This window comes from Pseudorasbora parva, chromosome 3, assembly GCF_024679245.1.
Source record: "Pseudorasbora parva isolate DD20220531a chromosome 3, ASM2467924v1, whole genome shotgun sequence".
In the NCBI taxonomy this organism is placed as follows: domain Eukaryota; kingdom Metazoa; phylum Chordata; class Actinopteri; order Cypriniformes; family Gobionidae; genus Pseudorasbora; species Pseudorasbora parva.
In genome coordinates this window covers 43,848,031-43,866,505 of record NC_090174.1, presented here as the reverse complement: position 1 = coordinate 43,866,505, position 18,475 = coordinate 43,848,031, and the positions used below count along the sequence as shown (strand labels likewise).

The 18,475-nt window shown below is 37.1% G+C and overlaps 2 protein-coding genes across 3 annotated transcripts in view; one reads left to right on the top strand and one right to left on the bottom strand.

Annotated features, from left to right (window-relative positions):
* Nucleotides 1-33: 33 nt before the first annotated feature.
* On the top strand, nt 34-4,659 carry paxx (PAXX non-homologous end joining factor). Its single transcript, XM_067439039.1, has 7 exons — nt 34-286; nt 661-721; nt 804-853; nt 954-1,138; nt 1,216-1,266; nt 3,957-4,044; nt 4,146-4,659. The coding sequence occupies exons 1-7, from the start codon at nt 171-173 to the stop codon at nt 4,192-4,194; spliced, it is 600 nt and encodes a 199-aa protein (XP_067295140.1). The 5' UTR covers nt 34-170; the 3' UTR covers nt 4,195-4,659.
* Nucleotides 4,452-18,475, bottom strand: part of abca2 (ATP-binding cassette, sub-family A (ABC1), member 2) — an 85,619-nt gene continuing 71,595 nt past the window's right edge. For both annotated transcript variants that reach the window (XM_067439033.1, XM_067439034.1), the window contains exons 31-49: nt 17,790-18,003; nt 16,720-16,825; nt 16,524-16,635; nt 16,302-16,362; nt 14,704-14,878; nt 14,480-14,595; nt 14,208-14,355; nt 13,170-13,293; nt 12,949-13,081; nt 12,741-12,861; nt 12,475-12,653; nt 11,054-11,195; nt 10,660-10,794; nt 10,447-10,550; nt 10,262-10,354; nt 10,068-10,170; nt 7,223-7,360; nt 6,812-7,021; nt 4,452-6,505 (exon numbers count right to left, since the gene is read on the bottom strand). In XM_067439033.1, the coding sequence (XP_067295134.1) occupies nt 6,470-6,505; nt 6,812-7,021; nt 7,223-7,360; nt 10,068-10,170; nt 10,262-10,354; nt 10,447-10,550; nt 10,660-10,794; nt 11,054-11,195; nt 12,475-12,653; nt 12,741-12,861; nt 12,949-13,081; nt 13,170-13,293; nt 14,208-14,355; nt 14,480-14,595; nt 14,704-14,878; nt 16,302-16,362; nt 16,524-16,635; nt 16,720-16,825; nt 17,790-18,003 (2,450 nt within the window). In that variant the 3' untranslated portion in view covers nt 4,452-6,469. The remainder of the gene's footprint in view (nt 6,506-6,811; nt 7,022-7,222; nt 7,361-10,067; nt 10,171-10,261; nt 10,355-10,446; nt 10,551-10,659; nt 10,795-11,053; nt 11,196-12,474; nt 12,654-12,740; nt 12,862-12,948; nt 13,082-13,169; nt 13,294-14,207; nt 14,356-14,479; nt 14,596-14,703; nt 14,879-16,301; nt 16,363-16,523; nt 16,636-16,719; nt 16,826-17,789; nt 18,004-18,475) is intronic.

Here is an 18,475-nt window from a genome sequence, read left to right as displayed (position 1 = left end):
CTTCGCCTTTTATCGTAAAAAAAACAGGACGTGAATGGCACAACAACTTCCGGGTGGCTGCAGTCTAATTGGCTGAACATTTAAATCGCGCCGTTGTTATTTACGGTGAACAGTTCCTGGTTGAAAAGCATGCAGTTTTCACTTTTTATGTCATTGTACGGTTAATCAGTATGGATCAAAATAACCCCGAGTCCAAATCTGTCCTTTGTACATTGCTGGATAAAAACGATCAGTCCAAGTATGTGTTTTTTACGCAAAAGCGATCAGCAGGAGACATAAACATTGGGTGAGCGTGAGCTGATACGAGTTGAATGTCAAGCAGTGACAGCAGTTTGATGTGTTATACTCCATCAAATGCTACTTTTACATAAAACTACTAAGAAAAATTAGGATTACATATTTGATTTCTTGTATAATTATTTGAAATTAAGGTTAATTACAGTGTTATTTTAGTATTATTAAAATACTCTGAATATCTTGAATTGTTTTTTTATGTTTACAGTTTCATTTTAAAATTGAGTAATTTTGTTATGTGCTTTTGTATATTGCATATATATGTTATGTGCTTTCATGTGTGTGTGTGTGTGTGTGTGTGTGTATGTGTATATATATATATATATATATATATATATATATATTGCGATGTCCTGTTTCCTATAGATTTACCAATGGTGAAAATGTTTGGAGAACTCATCTTTCAGAGGAAATTCTGTCCAGGCTTGTAAGGATTTGTTTGAGTCTTTCTACATGACGGATGTTCCTCTTTTATAGCAATAATACAAAGCTCTTTTATTTCTTTACAGTTTAAGAAGTTTGCATTAAAGTCCACAGAGGATTATACCTTCAAGCTCAAGTGAGGATCTATGATAACAACTTGATGAGTAATTGTCTTATTTCTTGGTTGGCAAGATCTTCTATCTTGTCTGAGAACACCCTCTTGTGTATCTGGACAGATGTGCATGTAAGGCTGGAAGAGCATTTGTGAAGCTGCAGGACGACAATGCTGATCTGCATTTAGGAGCTGAACCTACAGACCTCAGTCTGTCTCTTTCAAAACTCACTGACTCAGAAGGAAGAACAGAAGTCAAGGATCTGCTTTTTAAAATGGCTGACAGCCTGCAACAACTTGAAAGTCAAGGCAAGCAAATATGCTTTCAATTATTATAATCGCTAATTTTCAAAATACTTTGAGCTTAATGTTTTTAATCATTTTAGGTGCTTCATCTTCATTTAGTCCAGTCAAGAGCTCTCAGAAGAGAAGTTCTGGTAAGTCAGTACTCTTTAAGCTTGTTTTCAAGTGGATTTAAATCAGTGTTTTTTAAACCTGATTTAAAGGTGCACTATGTAGTATTTTTGCAGTAAAATATCCAAAAACTACTAGGCCGGTGTTATATATTTTGTTCAGTTGAGTACCTACAATATCCCAGATGTTTCCAACTATTTGTAAATTGTGAGAAAATTGCTATTTTAACTAAGGACAGGGACGTTTCAGCATTGCATTTGAGGGAGTCGCCTGTCAATTGCGTGATATCTGCACTACCCTCGGTTTCGGCTTTTATTTGGCAGGAACGCTTTACTCTTAGCAGTGTGAACAAGTGAACACACGGAGTAACGTCATAACATCGTTTTAAACACACTTACATGTATCTAATATCTAATATGATAAACAGAGCTGCATTACCTCAAAATCATAACCGGAAGAGCGGATCAGTGCAGGCGCCCGGCGACTGTGTCCCGTCCCGTCATAATAAAAGTCCCGGTATTCGCGAGGCGGGTATTTGTTTAACAATCGCTCCAGCAGCTGTGCTCAGGTCCACAACACTCGGTCCTGCTCTGCTTTAGACTACAGTAATGTTAATAACCGCATCCATGAACGTGATTTCTGCCCGAGTCTTATTTTCCACCGGCTGTGAGGTGAAGACCACATCTCCCAAGATGCTGCGCTACACTTTGCGTCATCAAACTACACATTTGTTTTGAATAGGCGCCCTCCAGTGGACGGAAAGTTGCATAGTGCACCTTTAAATATGAAATGAAATAATGAGTGAATACATTTTTTTATTTATAAAATTTGTCTTACCATGATTCACTATGGTTAAGCCTATTATAGGTGTTTATATCTTAGGGCAGTTTTTGCGGGAAATTGTGTACATGCTTCACTCAATGGTGCCTGTATTTTCTCATCCGTAAATAGAGAAAAGTAACTCTAGCTACTTTGCATGTATGTTGTGAGAGTGGCATAGGTTAGTGTCACAATGAATGAGAAATGGCGATATGGAGCAGCTAAATCTTCAACCTCCAGGGAATCACCAGTTTAAAAAAAAAAGCAGAACATATGAGTGTCTGCTGGCAAAAAGAGAACTTGTAATAAAACAAGAATAAACACTGGCTGGGCTTTTTGGAGAGGGTGAGAACTGAGAGGTTTGAAATATTGTAAAAGCGATGGTATTTTTATTACTCAGCAGGTGACTAAGGCTAACAGATAAATTGCCATAAGTAGCTCTAACAGAGTTCGTTGTAAAGCCCTGAACCATCAAGGCATTGACTTCACGCATCCCTCAAATCTTACCCTGGAGGGCCAATGTGCTGCAGAGTTTAGCTCCAACCCTGATCAAACACACCCACCTGTGATTTTCTAATGATCCTGAAGACATTGATTAGCATGTTCAGGTGTGTTTGATTAGGGTTGGAGATAAATTTGAATAGCCCTGTTCTATGGTATCTGGCACCAAGATGTTAGCAGCAGATCCTTTAAGTCCTGTAAGCTGTGAGGAGGGGCCTCCATGGATCTGACTTGTTCGTTCAGCACATCCTACAGAGGCTCGATTGGATTGAGATCTGAGGAATTTGGAGGCCAGATTAACCCCACAAACTCATGCTCCTGCTGAATTTTTGCTTTATGGCAGGATGCATTATCATGCTGAAAGAGGACACAGCCACCAGAAAAAGACATGAAAGTTTCCATGAAAGTGTATACATGGTCTGCAACACTGCTTCGGTAGATGGTACGTGTCAAAGTAACCTCCACAAGATTTCCCTGCAGAACATTGCCCAAAAGCATCATACTGGCTCTGCCAGCTTAACTTCTTCCCATTGTGCATCCAGGTGCAATGGGTTTCCCAGATAAGTGACGTACAAGCACCCAGCCATGCACATGATGTAAAAGAAAACGTGATGCATCAGACCATGTCCCCTTCTTCCATTGCTCCGTGGTCCAGTTCTGATGCTCAAGTGCCCACTGTTGGTGCATTTGGCGATGGACAGGGGTCAGCATGGGCACCCTGAGTGGTCTACGGCTATTCAGCCCCATATGCAACAAACTGCGATGCACTGTGTATTCTGCCACCTTTCTATCAGAACCAGCATTAACTTCTTGAGCAACTTGAGCTACAGTAGCTCATCTGTTTGATTGGACCACACACTCCAGCCTACCCATGTGCTTTAATGAGCCTTAGCCACCCATGACCCGGTCACCAGTTCACTACGGTTCCTTTTTTGGACCACTTTTGACAGATACTGACCACTGCAGACCAGGAACACCCCACAAGAGCTGCAGTTTTGGAGATAATCTAACCAAATTGCCTAGCAATCACGATTTAGCCCGTGGCAAACTCACTCAAATCCTTACGCGTGGCCATTTTTCCTGATGTGCCAAACGCATCAACTTTGAGAACAAAATGTTCACTTGCTGCCTAATATATCCCACCCACTAACATGTGCTGTGATGAAGAGATAATCAGTGTTATTCACGTCACCTGTCAGTGGTCCTAATATTATGCCTGATTGGGATGTACTGTATTGTATATGTGAATGAATGGATGGATAGAAAGTTTAGATAGGAGGCCTTTTTTGAATATTGTCACGACAAAGCGTTGGAATCAAAAATGTTAAGAATTACCAGCCTAAATTATAAGATGTTTTCTTTTTTCTTTTTTAAATTGCACTTTCTTTTTTAGATTTTGAACCTAGACAGCAGAAGGGTCCAACAGTAGCAGTTAGAAAACGTTTTCCTGGGGATTCTCTCATCAACCCTGGAACAAAAAGGTGAACATTTAAATTGACTTTAGACTCCCAAATAAATAAATGTATCTGTGAAATTCATTTCTTCACCTCCTGTTCACTGACCATTTCTATCTATTTTACAGAAAAAAACCTGCAACAGGTGTGGCCTTTGATGATGGAGACAATGAATGATGTCAACGTGACCTTTTATTAAACATGAACTGTTTGTTTTTAATCAACTCAACACACTATCAGTTTTTAAAACATTACTACATAGTAACTACACCATGAACCGTTTTAAGTCATCATGCATTTATTAAAGGTTTTATGATTTCTTTATTTTTCCTTTTTAAATTTGCTAATAAAAATGGTATTTTTAAATAAATGTGATCACTGAAAATGTTATTTTATTCAAAAGACTCGACGTACAAATAAAAAAAGTCAGAAAATCAATTTAACAATTTATTGATTTAATTATTCTCTTTTTTCCCTGTTAATATTAAAAACATCAGTTCACCCCAGTTAGCACAAGAGAATGGAAACAATAAAGGTAATTGAAAACGAGCTGAAAAGGTCCAGTCAATCTTGTTACAAGGGAATTCACCTGAACATGGGTATTACTGGATGAAAAAACGTTCATAAATATTGAATCATATTCACATGTACCGAAGTTACATTCCAAAGCACTTACTACAAAGAAAAAAACTAAATCACCTCCTTAACCATAATGCTATTTTATATGATACAGAACCACACTCATGTTTGCTGGTGTCTTAAATCACTGCACGTTCATTTCCAAAGTGAAAAGCAGCTTGCACTGATCTTTAGTTAGGCTGTTGAGGTTCTTGTTAGCAGGAAATATATACTGAAGCGGCCCAGATGCCTTAATTATCAAAGTGAGACTCTTCAGAGTTCATTAGGTCAGTTTTCACATAGCTGGTCACAATTCACTTACACATTTCAAAAACTCATTTCCCTTTGGTCATCGTACATGAACAGCTTCCTTATCCTTTGCTTTCCTCTTTGAGGAGCTCGACAGTGTTGATCATACACTTCAACGCAGCAATGTCAGAAAAATAAGACACCATTATAGTACTAAGTGCTGACAATTTTGCAAGATTCAGAGATTAAGCACGGTTAGACTGTCACTGAGCGATAGGACCTAACCATCATGTACATCACTGGCATGAAGGAGAAGCATCATTTCAAATCAACAACATAAATGGCTAATTTCAGGTAAAATGAAAAAAATAATTACACTTGCAATACATTACAGTGCAAACAACAAAATCAAAACCTCCTGCTATTCGATCAACAAACATATTTCAAGGGTTCTCAAATACGATAATCAAAAGCAATGACCTGATTTCGGTCTATCTGTATTAACAGTGACTCAAAGTTCACTTTTGGCTTCACAGTGATAAAGTGACACTTATTATGAACGTTTCTACTGACATCTGGTATTATGCAGCTTTTAACCATTCGCGGTAACGCCCGGACACCTGTTTCGATTACTATTTGTTTAAAAAAGAAAAAAGAGAAACCCCTGGTTCAGGAGACACAAAAGTCAGCACAAAACACTTATGCCGTTTACATTCAATGACAAGACCACAAACATCTCGATAGCAGGGCTTGTTCTGTCCGGTTCGACTAAAGGCCTTTGAATCGATCACGAGTCATTCACTATTGAATGTCCAATGTAAAAACTTTAACGAAGGTGCACAGGTACATTTGCATTCTTCAACAAGAACAACGGGTCTGTTCAAAACATTTAAGCATAGCAAAATTTCTTCAACCCACAACACGACAGGCTTGTCTTTTAGAGCATGCTCTCAATGCAGGTACAGATAAACAAACTAGGTCAGATTAAAGAAAAAAGATGTACAGTTTCAACCGTTTCAACTGAACGTGAGGATAAACAGTCATAAAAAGAACAAGTTGCAAATGCCGAACCCATTCCTTGAGGGATGATTATGAGGTTATGACATCAACACCACAATTAAAACAATTTCAATGTGAGATCAGTTTAAAGATAGTACGTACTTATTCAAATTTAAAGCAATACCAAAATAAACCATACGGCCATTTGTATAATCTAAGAAATACATTCTCTTTAATTCCCATCCAGCAGGCTTGAATATGAAGTACAGTAATACACGTTTCCATAAACTATCATCTCCAGAACGCAGGAGGGGAGGCTGTGGACGGAGTACCTCAGAGTACCAACCTCTCTGGCCCGATCACGTTCAGGCCCCCGACTGTGTCCGCATCTCTGTTTGGAGTTCCCAATAGAGCTGTTCTCTCGCTCCGCTACTGAAGTGCAAATGGAAACAACAACCCACTCACTGGGCCAGAAAGATGGATCCTCTCCAGGGAGAGAAAAAAACACAAATGTCTTTCACACGGGTCTGAACTTGAGGCTTGGTTTTTTTTTACCATCTCTCTGCCTGTGAGATTAACAGATATTTCAGCACAGAGTATCTGTGTTAAAGGACAACTGTACCTGTGAGAAGACAAAATAAAAATGACACACAAGTCTTTCAAATAATGCAGTACAGTAGTCTTAGGATCAACAAAAACATTGATATGAATATTTCAACTTCCCAAAAAGAGTTGCCAAGAGACGTGTGAACTGTGTTTTTTTTTTTTTTTTACTTTTTAATAAAACCTAACAAATGTCTGTAAATCACAACCCAAGAAGACTGGTAAAGAGCAAATGCGTCTCATTCACACTGTGCCAAGCAGATTTAATTGAATTATTAAATAACTAACTGAAATATAGCTTTTGTTTTTGTGTCCCAAGTCTTACCCTCTCTTCCTCAAAGCTGATCAATCCTTCATCATCATCACTCTCAAGTTCATCTGGCTCTTCACTTACAAGAGCGTTGAGTTCGGTGTTAGCGTGACGAGGCCTGAGGATGCTTAGCAGCCGCTGCAGTGGCGACTGACCAGCACTAGATGGGGAACTTTCTTGTTGTTCCAAGTTATCACTTTGCTTTTTTGCAAAGTTAACAAAGACCTAAGAAAAGAAAATAAGATATTACAACTTTTTCTAGTTACAGTGTATATACAGCTTTTGGGTTCATATTGGACACATTTAGTTCTTTTGCATCTATAATATGGAGTTTGACTAGCTGTCAGTCAAAGAAACTACTGTTAATTCACTTTAATTACTTTACTTATTCACTATTACTGTACCGTTTCCCTGAGATATACTTACGTTGTCCAGGGTTGTCTGGCTGACAGAATAATCTTCGATGCTCAGCACCTCCACCACCTGCTCCATCTTGCTAAAGACCTGAGCCAAAGAGATGTTCTCTGACTTCAGCTGGTACTGAATCTTTGTGTGGTGCCGCTCCTTAGGTGAAGGAATACGCAGAAGTTTACAAATTTTAATGCAAGCGGGGCAAGCTTAAAATATATGCACATGTATACTTAGTTGTCAGCATTGCACAAAACACCTTGTGAGAGTTTCTTGCAACTTTCTACAAATATGAAAACTCATTTTCATATACACTCACCTAAAGGATTATTAGGAACACCATACTAATACTGTGTTTGACCCTCTATTGCCTTCAGAACTGCTCAGGTAGGCCGTGGCATTTAAACGATGCCCAAAAAAACATCCCCCACACCATTACACCACCACCACCACCAGCCAGCACAGTGGTAACAAGGCATGATGGATCCATGTTCTCATTCTGTTTACGCCAAATTCTGAGTCTATCATCTGAATGTCTCAACAGAAATCGAGACTCATCGGACCAGGCAATAATTTTTTTCAGTCGTCAGCTGTGCAATTTTGGTGAACTAGTGCAAATTGTAGCCTCTTTTTCCTATTTATAGTGGAGATGAGTTGTACCTGGTGGGGTCTTCTGCTGTTGTAGCCCATCCACCTCAATATTGTGTGTGTTGTGGCTTCACAAATGCTTTGCTGCATACCTCGCTTGTAATGAGTGGTTATTTCAGTCAAAGTTGCTCTTCTATCAGCTTGACTCAGTCGACTCATTCTCCTCTGACCTCTAGCATCTACAAGGCATTTTCGCCCACAGGACTGCTTCATACTGGATGTGTTTCCCTTTTCACACCATTCTTTGTAAACCCTAGAAATGGTTGTGCGTGAAAATCTCAGTAACTGAGCAGATTGTGAAATATTCAGACCGGCCTGTCTGGCACCAACAATTATACCACGCTCAAAATTGCTTAAATCACCTTTCTTTCCCATTCTGACATTCAGTTTGGAGTTCAGGAGATTGTCTTGACCAGGACCACACCCCTAAATGCATTGAAGCAACTGCCATGTGATTGGTTGATTAGATAATTGTATTAATGAGAAATTGAACAGGTGTTCCCAATAATCATTTAGGTGAGTGTGTATATATATATATATATTTATTTATTGTGTTGGTCCCTCTTTTGCTGCCAAAACAGTTCTGAACTGTCGAGGCATGGACTGTGCAATGCCCCGTGGTATCTGACACCAAGATGTTAGCAGTAGATCCTTTAAGTCCAGTTAGTTGCAATGAAAAAGTTGTTCATTGCATGACCCTGTTGCTGATTCACCACTGTTCCTTCCATGGGCCACTTTTGATAGACACTGACCACTACAGACCGGGAACACCCCACAAGAGCTGCGGATGCTCTGACCCAATCATCTAGCCATCACATTTTGGCCCTTGTCAAAATCCTTATGCTTGCACATTTTTCCTGCTTCTAACCAAAAGTTTGGACACATTACTATATGTAATGTTTTTGAAAGAAGTTTCTTCTGCTCATCAAGCCTGCATTTATTTGATCAAAAATACATAAGATATTTTAATATTGTGATATATTATTACAATTTAAAATATTGGGTTTTCCATTTATTATACTTTAAATTATAATTTATTTCTGTAATGCAAAGCTGAATTTTCAGGATTGTTACTCCTGTCTTCAGTGTCACGTGACATCCAGTCTATCACATGATCCTTCAGAAATCATTCTAATATTCAGATTTATTATGAGTTTTGGAAACAGTTCTGCTGCCTAATATATTTGATGAATTAAAATTTCAGAAGAACTGCATTTATTCAAAATAAAAACATATTTTCAAATAATATAGATCCCCTTTTACTATAAATTTTTATCAATTTAACACATCCTTGCTGAATAAAATTATTGATTTATTTCAAAAAAAGAAAGAACAAAAATGACTGACCCCAAATTACTGACCAGTAGTGTAGATTGTTGTTACAAAAGATTTCTATTTTTAAAACATTTGCTTCTTTTTTTATTTTATTTTTTACTTTTCATTCATCAAAGTATTATAAGAAAAAGTATCACAGGTTATGAAAAAGTATTAAGCAGCAGAACTGTTTTCAACTTTGAAAATGAATCATCATATTAGAATGGGGTCATGTGACACTGAAGACTGGAGGAATGATACTGAAAATTCAGCTTTGCATCACAGAAATAAATGATCATTTAAAGTATAATAAATTGAAAACCAATAATTTTAAATTGTAATAATATATCACAATATTATTACTTTTTTTCTGTATTTTTGATCAAATAAATGCAGGCTTGATGAGCAGAAGAAACTTCTTTCCAAAACATTACAAAAAGCAATGTGTACAAACTTTTGGCCTGTACTGTATATATATATTATATATAGAACAGATGCATAGCACATGAAATATCTACATTTCCAGTTCTAATATGCTGATTTGATACTCAGTTATTATCAATGTTGGAAACTGCTTAATTATGTTAGTTATGCTGCTTAATATTTTTTTTTTATAACCTGTTATACTTTTTTCAATAAAGTTAAAAAAGAACAGCATTTATTTAAAACATAAATACTTGATTTTTTATTGACCTATTGTCTACATGAATACGTACACAAACATATATTTGTATAAACACGTTAGCTTGCTAAAGTCAAAAGAAAACTTCCCTAAAATGCAAGTTTTGTGCTTAAAAGAATGGTCAGTGAGGTACAACATTTTTTATGTATTCAAAATACATTCTATATTCTGCCAAAATACTTTGCATTTTTAGCACTGAATATTAATCATTAGATGCACCTTTAGTATGGCCTCTGGAAAATTTCTGTTGAAAAACCGTATCACTTCCTTGACGCTAGTGGTGGTCTTAGTACGTACTGTTATCATGTATCCATCCCCAAATCTGAAACAAATATAACAGAACAGTGTGGCAAAAATATATAAATGCACTACACTCCTAAATCCCACATTTAAGTGGCTGAGACATTTCAAACCTGTTTTTGAGATGCTGGATGCTTCCCAAGCACTTGAACCTGCCGTTAACCATGATGCCCAGTCTAGTGCACAAGGCTTCACACTCCTCCATACTACAAATAAACATATCAGTACATTACAGAGCAAAAGGTCACTGCTATTAAAATGACATATAAACAGAAAACATGATTTCTAGTTACCACACCTGTGTGACGTCAACACCACAGAACGTCCTGTCTTGATGATATCAAGAATCAGGTTCCATAAGAATCGACGAGCCTTTGGGTCCATACCTGTGGTGGGCTCATCCTATAATGACAAACAAGATCATGTTTAGACCTATAAACAGTAATCAAACACAGCTTAGTTGCAAAAAATGTCATAAATGTTTTACTGAAAAAAAAGAGTGATATCAAACCAGAAAGATGAGTGAGGGGTATCCAATCAGAGCAATAGCTGTAGAGAGTTTGCGTTTGTTTCCTCCACTGTAGGTGCCAGCAGGTTTGTCAGCATACTTGGACAACTCCAACTTCTCCAGAGCCCACTGAACCACCTTCAGGACACAAAGTGAGAGCGAATGAGTTGTACTGTAAAAATCTCAATAAAACATATTTTATTCTCGACAGTAAAGACAAATCCAACAATAAACTTTAAACTGCAGTTCACAATTATAGATTGCTAAGTGCTTTATCACACTGATTTCCAGAGAGCTTTCAGGAGCTCTTATCCATACTTGACTATCAATGATAAGTGCATGACAACCAATTATAAAATGCTGTGTGACTATACAGAGTGTGTGTCTGTGTGCTCACCCGTTCCTCATCTTTCCAGGGGATGCCGCGGAGGCGTGTGTACAGCTCCAGATGTTCTCGAGCAGTCAGGTCATCAAACAGAGCATCGAACTGTGGGCAGTAGCCGATGCTCTGCTGCACACGTAAAAGCTCCCGCAAGATACTGCAGGACAATCAAAGGCTCATACTAATAACTAAGACATTTAAATTTAGCAGTACACACAACATGAATTAAATAAGAAAACATAAAAAAGCTTTAAAGCAATAACACATCCATCCATCAATCCATACTCCTACACTGTTGGTCAAAAACTTTAATATATATATATATATATGTGTGTATATCAAAGAAATCTCTGCATTTATTAGATGAAAAATAAATGATATTTGATATAAATATTTGATAAAAATTATTTGATATTTGATTTGATGACAGTAAATCATCGTAAAATAGTATAACAATTTAATAGAAATGTTTTGTATTTGAATATATTTTTAAAAATATACATTTATTTCTGTGATGGGAAAGCATTCTCTTGTTTTAAACTTAAAGGGTTAGTTCACCCAAAAAATGAAAATTCTGTCAATAATTACTCACCCTCATGTCGTTCGACACCCGTTCATCTTCGGAACACAAATGAAGATATTTTTTGGGAAATCTGATGGCTCAGAAAGGCCTTCATTGACACCAATGTCATTTCCTCTCTCAAGACCCATAAAAGGCACTAAATGCGTCGTTACAAAGTCCATCTCAGCACAGTGGCTCTACAATCATTTTATGAAGCAACGAGAATAGTTTTTGTGCACAATGTTTTGAACGGTTATGAATCAGCTTATCGATTCATGATTCGGATCGCCAATGTCACGTGATTTCAGCAGTTTGACACGCGATCCGAATCATGAATCGATACGCTGATTCATAACTGTTCAAAACATTGTTTTGAATTCGGCCCATCACTATATAAGTCGTTATTTAGTTTTTTTGTGCACAAAAACTATTCTCCTCGCTTTATACAATTATTGCAGAGCCTCTGTAGTGAGATGGACTTTGTAATGACGTCTTTAGTGACTTTAATGGGTCTTGAGAGAGGAAATGACATTGGTGTCAATGAAGGTCTGTTTGAGCCATCAGATTTCAACAAAAAGATCTTAATTTGTGTTTCCGAAGATGAACGGAGGTCTTACGGGTGTCAAACGACATTAGGGTAAGTAGTTAATGAGAGAATTTTCATTTTTAGATGAACTAACCCTTTAAAGTATGTTTTTACCCTTTTAAATATGGTTTAATTTTAGACCTATTCTATATTCTGTTCAAAAATACCTTGCATTTCCAGTGCTGAAAATTAATCAATAGTGTCGTTGGCAGTGCAACATGCTAACATCAAAACAGGTAAATAAAATAAAAAAAAACTATGACATCAGATATGGTCTGAATGTAGCACCTGTGTCCCTGGATAAAGGCCTCTCCCCCCGTTGTGCTCTCATCTCCTGTCAGCATTTTGAAGGTGGTGGTCTTTCCTGCTCCATTCACTCCCAGCAGCCCGAAGCACTCCCCAGGACGGACCCCCAGACACAAACGGTCCACTGCCAGGATCCGGCCCATCTTGCGAGACTTGTACACCTGTAAGGGGACGCGGGTTCTAAGAACATCAGAGTGATGGTTCCAGGGGTAAAGAGAACGTTTTTAAAATGTCACTGAGTGCCTGACCTTGGTTAGGTTGTCAATCTTCAGCATGTCATTGTCAGCATCTCCCCTCAGCACTCTGCGTCTCTCACAGGCCACATCAACATCATCGTCCTCAACTGGCTGGCTGCTGACAGGCACTCTCCTTCAATCAGATGGAAATGGTGACCTTTAGAACATTATCATATTCGACTGTCAAAGACCAACACATACTACATACAATCACACTCACTGGGGTTTCCTGAGGAAGTTGTACTGGCACAGAATTGTAATAAGAAAGCCAACGAAACCCTCAATGGTCATTGCAACCAGTCCCCGTGTCACAATGTCCCATTCAAACGGAGACTTCACCTTATCAAACTGGCCTGGAAGAAAGAGAAGGCATTTTACCATTTGAAAAGAGCAAAGAAAGTTCCTCAACAATGCCCTGAGACGGGGAACACACAAACACACCTATCTTAGCGTAATACTCATTGATATACTCATTATAGGCCATCTCCATCAAACCATGACCAAGGTTATAGTTGGGAAAGATGAGAAAACAAGACTTCAGATAGCTATTTACCAACTTCAGATCCTGTAAAGTAAAAAACAAAAACATATATTAGTGATAAAATGCTACACTGGTATATGATATTAAACATTAGATACCATCAAAGGTCAAGAACACTTTGGTGGGACAGGCCAAATCCACAATTTAGTGAGATAAAGACTTTTCAATAAAATAATGAGTTTGACATCAAAATAATACTGTCACCAGAAAACTGCCCAATAAAAAAAATTAAAAAGGAAAAAAAGCAAAAAAAAAAAAAGTGCATACACCCCAACCCCACTGCCAAATGGGGAAACTTTCAACATAAAAAATGAAATACAATTAAAAACAATTCTAGAGGAAAATGTATTTAATATAAACATTATATTATGTTTAAACATTATGTTTATTTAATATAAACATTATATTTATACACTTTGATTGATTATTTATTTAAATGACATATATACACATTTATTGATATTAAGATACATGTATAATTTTGATTTATTGACAGGACATTTAGATTATTTTGATTTATTTATTAAATATCATTCATCATAGGCTTAGGGGCTGAGTGCTATCTCCATTTACAATAAATGTTTGTAATTGGCCAAGGTATGAGAGAAACCATATTGCCATATTTTATTTAAAAAAAAAAAAAAATTATAATTTTAAGGATGCAAATTTTTCTACTTTGAGGAATGACATGAAGTCATTTAGCCAAAAATCAAATGTCTAAGAATCAGACATTTAGGAATTTTCCTTTCTACATACATTTTATTATGTTCATTTTACACACATTATATACTATTTTACCTAACATGTTTAATCATTCACAGTCTAAATGGAATTTGCGTCAAACTATTACTTTTTAAAGAAAGAGGATCCAGTTTATACACTCTATACATGCCATGATAAAAATGTATAATGGTAAACAATTTCTCTCTCTGATATACCTTGTCATGCTCAAAGAGCTGTAGGAGGAAAGTGGCCACCGTGGCTGTGATGCCAATGAAGAGATTAATCACTATGAGGAAAACATAAGCTGTGCTGGGCACTTCAAACCAGAAAGAGGCTGGATACATGATGGGGGTTATAGACCAGCTAGAAAGAAAGAGTGAAATGTCACATTTTACGTGGGATTTTCGAGACTTAAATAAAACTGACAAAACTATTTAATTTGTTGTCACTCCATGTCTGACTTAGTCTTCATGCAGAAAGAGCTTACCCATAAAGGAGGAAGAGAGAGAGCACTGCTGGGAAATTTGTAGGTGATGTGTATGCAGGAAGGTCGAACACAAACAGAATTAGGACACAGCATGTGGCTGGAACCAGGTAGTTCAGCTAGCAAAAAACAACAAAAGAAATATGTGCATTAACCAATTTAACCCTCAGGACTGTTCCTGTTTGTGAACAGACACCAAATCCCACATAGTCTCTCCTTCACCCTACCATGTCCCATATGTAGTTTGCTAGCCAGTAAGTGACAGGATCACATCCGCTAACAAACTGCAGGTGTTTGGCCTTGGTGGACTTTTCTGCTACCAGGAAGACCACGAAGCTCGCTGGCACGAAGGACATGGCTACAATGATGAAGATGGCAATAACTACATCAGTGCCCTGGAGCCTAGAAGGAGATGAAGAGCGGATATTAAAATCAGAAGGAGCTTTTGAAAAAAAAACATTTTTTTCTGTAAAGGGTTGGCTCTCAATTCTGGAACATATTGCAGAATGAAAAAAAAGCAGTACATGACAAAGGCTTTTACAGTGATGGTTTAACACTGGCTTAAGAGAAACCAGAGCTGTACAAAATTACAATGTTATTTTTATTTTTTTATTTGGGGGGGGGGGGGGAGATATTTCATGCTTTCTGACATATTTACAGCGTTGGATTCACATGCAAAAAATTGCTCAACACTCCCCCCTCCCCTTTAATTTTTTGACGTATGGCCCTGTATGACGCCCTTCTTCAGCATACTGCTTGACTCTGGTTACAGAAGCCATCGGCTGCGCTGTCATTTTGTTTTTAGACCACAAAATCAACAATGTCACTAAAGAAGTGTGTTTTTGGTTGTGAGGGAAAGATAACCTTGTTCAGCTTCCCAAATAACCCAGCATTAAGGAAACAGTGAATGCAGTTTGTTTTTCCAGAGCAGCAACGGAGTTCTGCAAGTGTGTTTGACTGTTTCTGGTCAAGAGTCGAAACCGCAGGCGGTGAGTGAAACGTCTGTTTTGTTGCCAATCGGTGCGTAAGTGCATATAATGAACAACACGAACATATAGTGAATCGGAAGTTATTCAGGGATAATGCCATGATGTATTGTGTGTGTGAGTGTGTGTGCTCCGACTCTTTAGTTCCACCCACTGCCTGCTTATACTGTAAGTACCCTTAAAATACGTATTTAGTATTTTTCTTTCAATTTTTTTTGTGTGTATACTGTATTTATGCGTGTATGTATGTTTTTAAAGGTAATAAGGGTTGGAAGTTGGTAGGGCTGGTAGTATTTATTTTATTATTAAGAAAATCCTTTCTAGGGACCTGAGATGCAAATTAGCATGTGTCATATTCTCTTTGTACAATGCATATTTTCCAGCTCTTTGGCTGGAATCATGTTTTTTGTACTTTCCCTACCATTGACTATTTTTATTTATGGAATATTGCAGTGTTTGTTTTAAATAAATAATCTGTGCACATTATTATTATTATTTTATTTGTTTAACTAATGTGCCTTAATAATCCTTAATCCAATTAAAACTTCCCCTCCCACTTGCAGTGTCATCTCTTCTCTGATGACGTGTTTACTGGCACAAACAACCTGTCACTCACATGAGATCACAATAATATATCAAACAACAATCATCCAATGATCCAATCAATTTTTGATAGACAAAAATTAATTACCTTACATATTTTACTTGTTTGAAAAGAAGTTCACTCTGGTATACATCACAATAATAAGTCTATCACTTCCATTTCATGTCAACTTAAAATACCAATAAAAAAATAAGCAATGAGTGTCTAAGGAAGCAGAGAGAAAAGTAAGACTTACAGATAATCTAAAGAAAGACTGGCACTGGTTCTGTTCATGGGATGATTGGTCACTGTGATGCCTGTGAATAAGATTATTTACAGGATTTCAGCGCATCTAAACAATCTTTATGACAAACACCAATTAATTAAGATGATTTAAAAAGATGTCAGTAAAACACACACAATCATAGAGAAAGAACATAAACAGTCAAAGTTTTTAATCTTCAGCCTGTGAACTCACCGTATGCAGCAGGGTTTCCTTTACTACTGGGCAGATTGGCTCTGAGGATGGCATTGTTGAGGACATTTAGGTAAGTGGGCATACTGTGATAGCCTTTGTTATTGTAAAGCACCTGCAGATCAAGACAAAAACATTAAACCTATGATGAAATATTACCTATAAAAATGTATTGGCTATAAAGGGTGCTCTGACTTGCCTGTGAGGATCTCCTTACTGCTATTTTGCGCACCATAGGTTGCGTTTTTCTCCCGAAGGACGCTGGGACAGATTTCTGAATGTTTCCTACAGTAAAGCCTCCATATCTACAGGATAAAAAAAATTCTGAATTTAAAAATTAAAGTTGGCCGGAAATGGAAATTCATATATTTTCTAAGTGCATCTTTTTGATCTTATTTGGAACGATTAATCCATTCATGTTTTATTTTTATTTATTTTTTGATTTTTTTTAATGAAAATGTTGACAAAACCTGTCAAAACTAAATCTTCTTGTGACTTATGTCAGACTTCTACAATCATTTAGTTTATTTAAAGGGTTAGTTCACCCACAAATGAAATTAGCCCATAATTTACTCACTTTCAGGCCATCCTCGATGTATATGACTTTCTTCTTTCAGACAAATACAGATGGAGTTATATTAAAAAAATGTCCTGGCTAATCCAAGCTTTATAATATCAGTAAATGCCAGCCCAAAATTTCAAGCTTTGGAAAAAATGATTGGTTTGCAGTGATATTATAAGGATCAGTAAACAAGCACATTAACAAATAAGCAATGATTTTATCATATTGCAACATATTGAGTATTCAGCAACTTGGCCTGCCTTTCCACTTTGCATTGCAAAGACGCTTATTAAAAAAGTTATTAGACCTAGCAGCAAACCCACAAATTTGGAGTAAGCGTTTCAAATATAAAGGGTGTTTATATAAAACTCTTCAAAGGTACAGTAGCAAAAAAGGAGCCATCTTAATTCTAAATCTCCTTGTTACTACTAAAGGTCTAAATTACTGTTTGTGACGTAAAATACTTTATCAATACATAAATAAATTAAAAATAATATTTTATATTTATAATATAATATTTTATTTTAATATGTATTGATAAAGTATTTTACATCCCAAACATAGTAATTCAGACCTTTAGTAGTAACAAGGAGATTTAGAATTAAGATGGCTCCTTTTTTGCTACTGTACCTTTGAAGAGTTTTATATAAACACCCTTTTTATATTTGAAACATCCAAACATGTCAAACATCCTTTCAGAAGATTACCTGTGTAATCTAAGACGATCTGAGGTGTACAGGAGATATTCGGACACGTTGCGACCTGTGATGTCCACCAGGATATCTCCTGTTACTACCTTCATGAGGGGCGGTCGGCCCCCGACTCCACTGGGGCAGGAGAAGCCTGTGCCCTGCATGGAGCAAATACAGCGCACCGGCTCCCGGATGGTCAAGGGCAGTGTTGGGGGAGATGTTGCCATCTCTGTGGAAGCACAGCAGGGAGAGTAACAATAGATATTACACAGTTTCATGGAAAAAGTTGGCACAGAAGATGTTTCAAAAGAATCAAAATTATGCAAGGATTGCAGCAGGTGTGCAGCATAGAAAGAGTTTGGGGAGGGGGTACTGGAAGAGAGGTGGGCAATAATTTTGTTTTATTATCTTTTTAGTGTAGAATGAGTAAAGCTGATTGTTTTTAGGATGACAAACATTTTTAAAAGTAACATTTTTAGGCTGCTCTACCTCAGTGGTCTAACAGCACTCGTCAATGCCAAAATGATCAAGATGGCCAATCAAATCAAAGAAGGCGGGTCTTACTGTCACAGTCACAGCGCAACAAGAGTTTGTGGAAAGATATAAGTAGATGCAAGTCATAGACAACCGTTTTATGATAAAAATCTTCAGCTACTGACAGTAATAGACTTTAGACTAATAGATCTATTAATGCAAACTAC

What these genes read in the sequence shown, in the direction of transcription:
- paxx (XM_067439039.1), top strand. Translation starts at nt 171, where the DNA reads ATGGATCAAAATAACCCCGAGTCCAAATCTGTCCTTTGTACATTGCTG. An exon ending in AGGAAATTCTGTCCAGGCTT is followed by an intron (nt 722 to 803) that starts GTAAGGATTTGT and finishes ATTTCTTTACAG; the next exon opens with TTTAAGAAGTTTGCATTAAA. An exon ending in ATCAACCCTGGAACAAAAAG is followed by an intron (nt 4,045 to 4,145) that starts GTGAACATTTAA and finishes TCTATTTTACAG; the next exon opens with AAAAAAACCTGCAACAGGTG.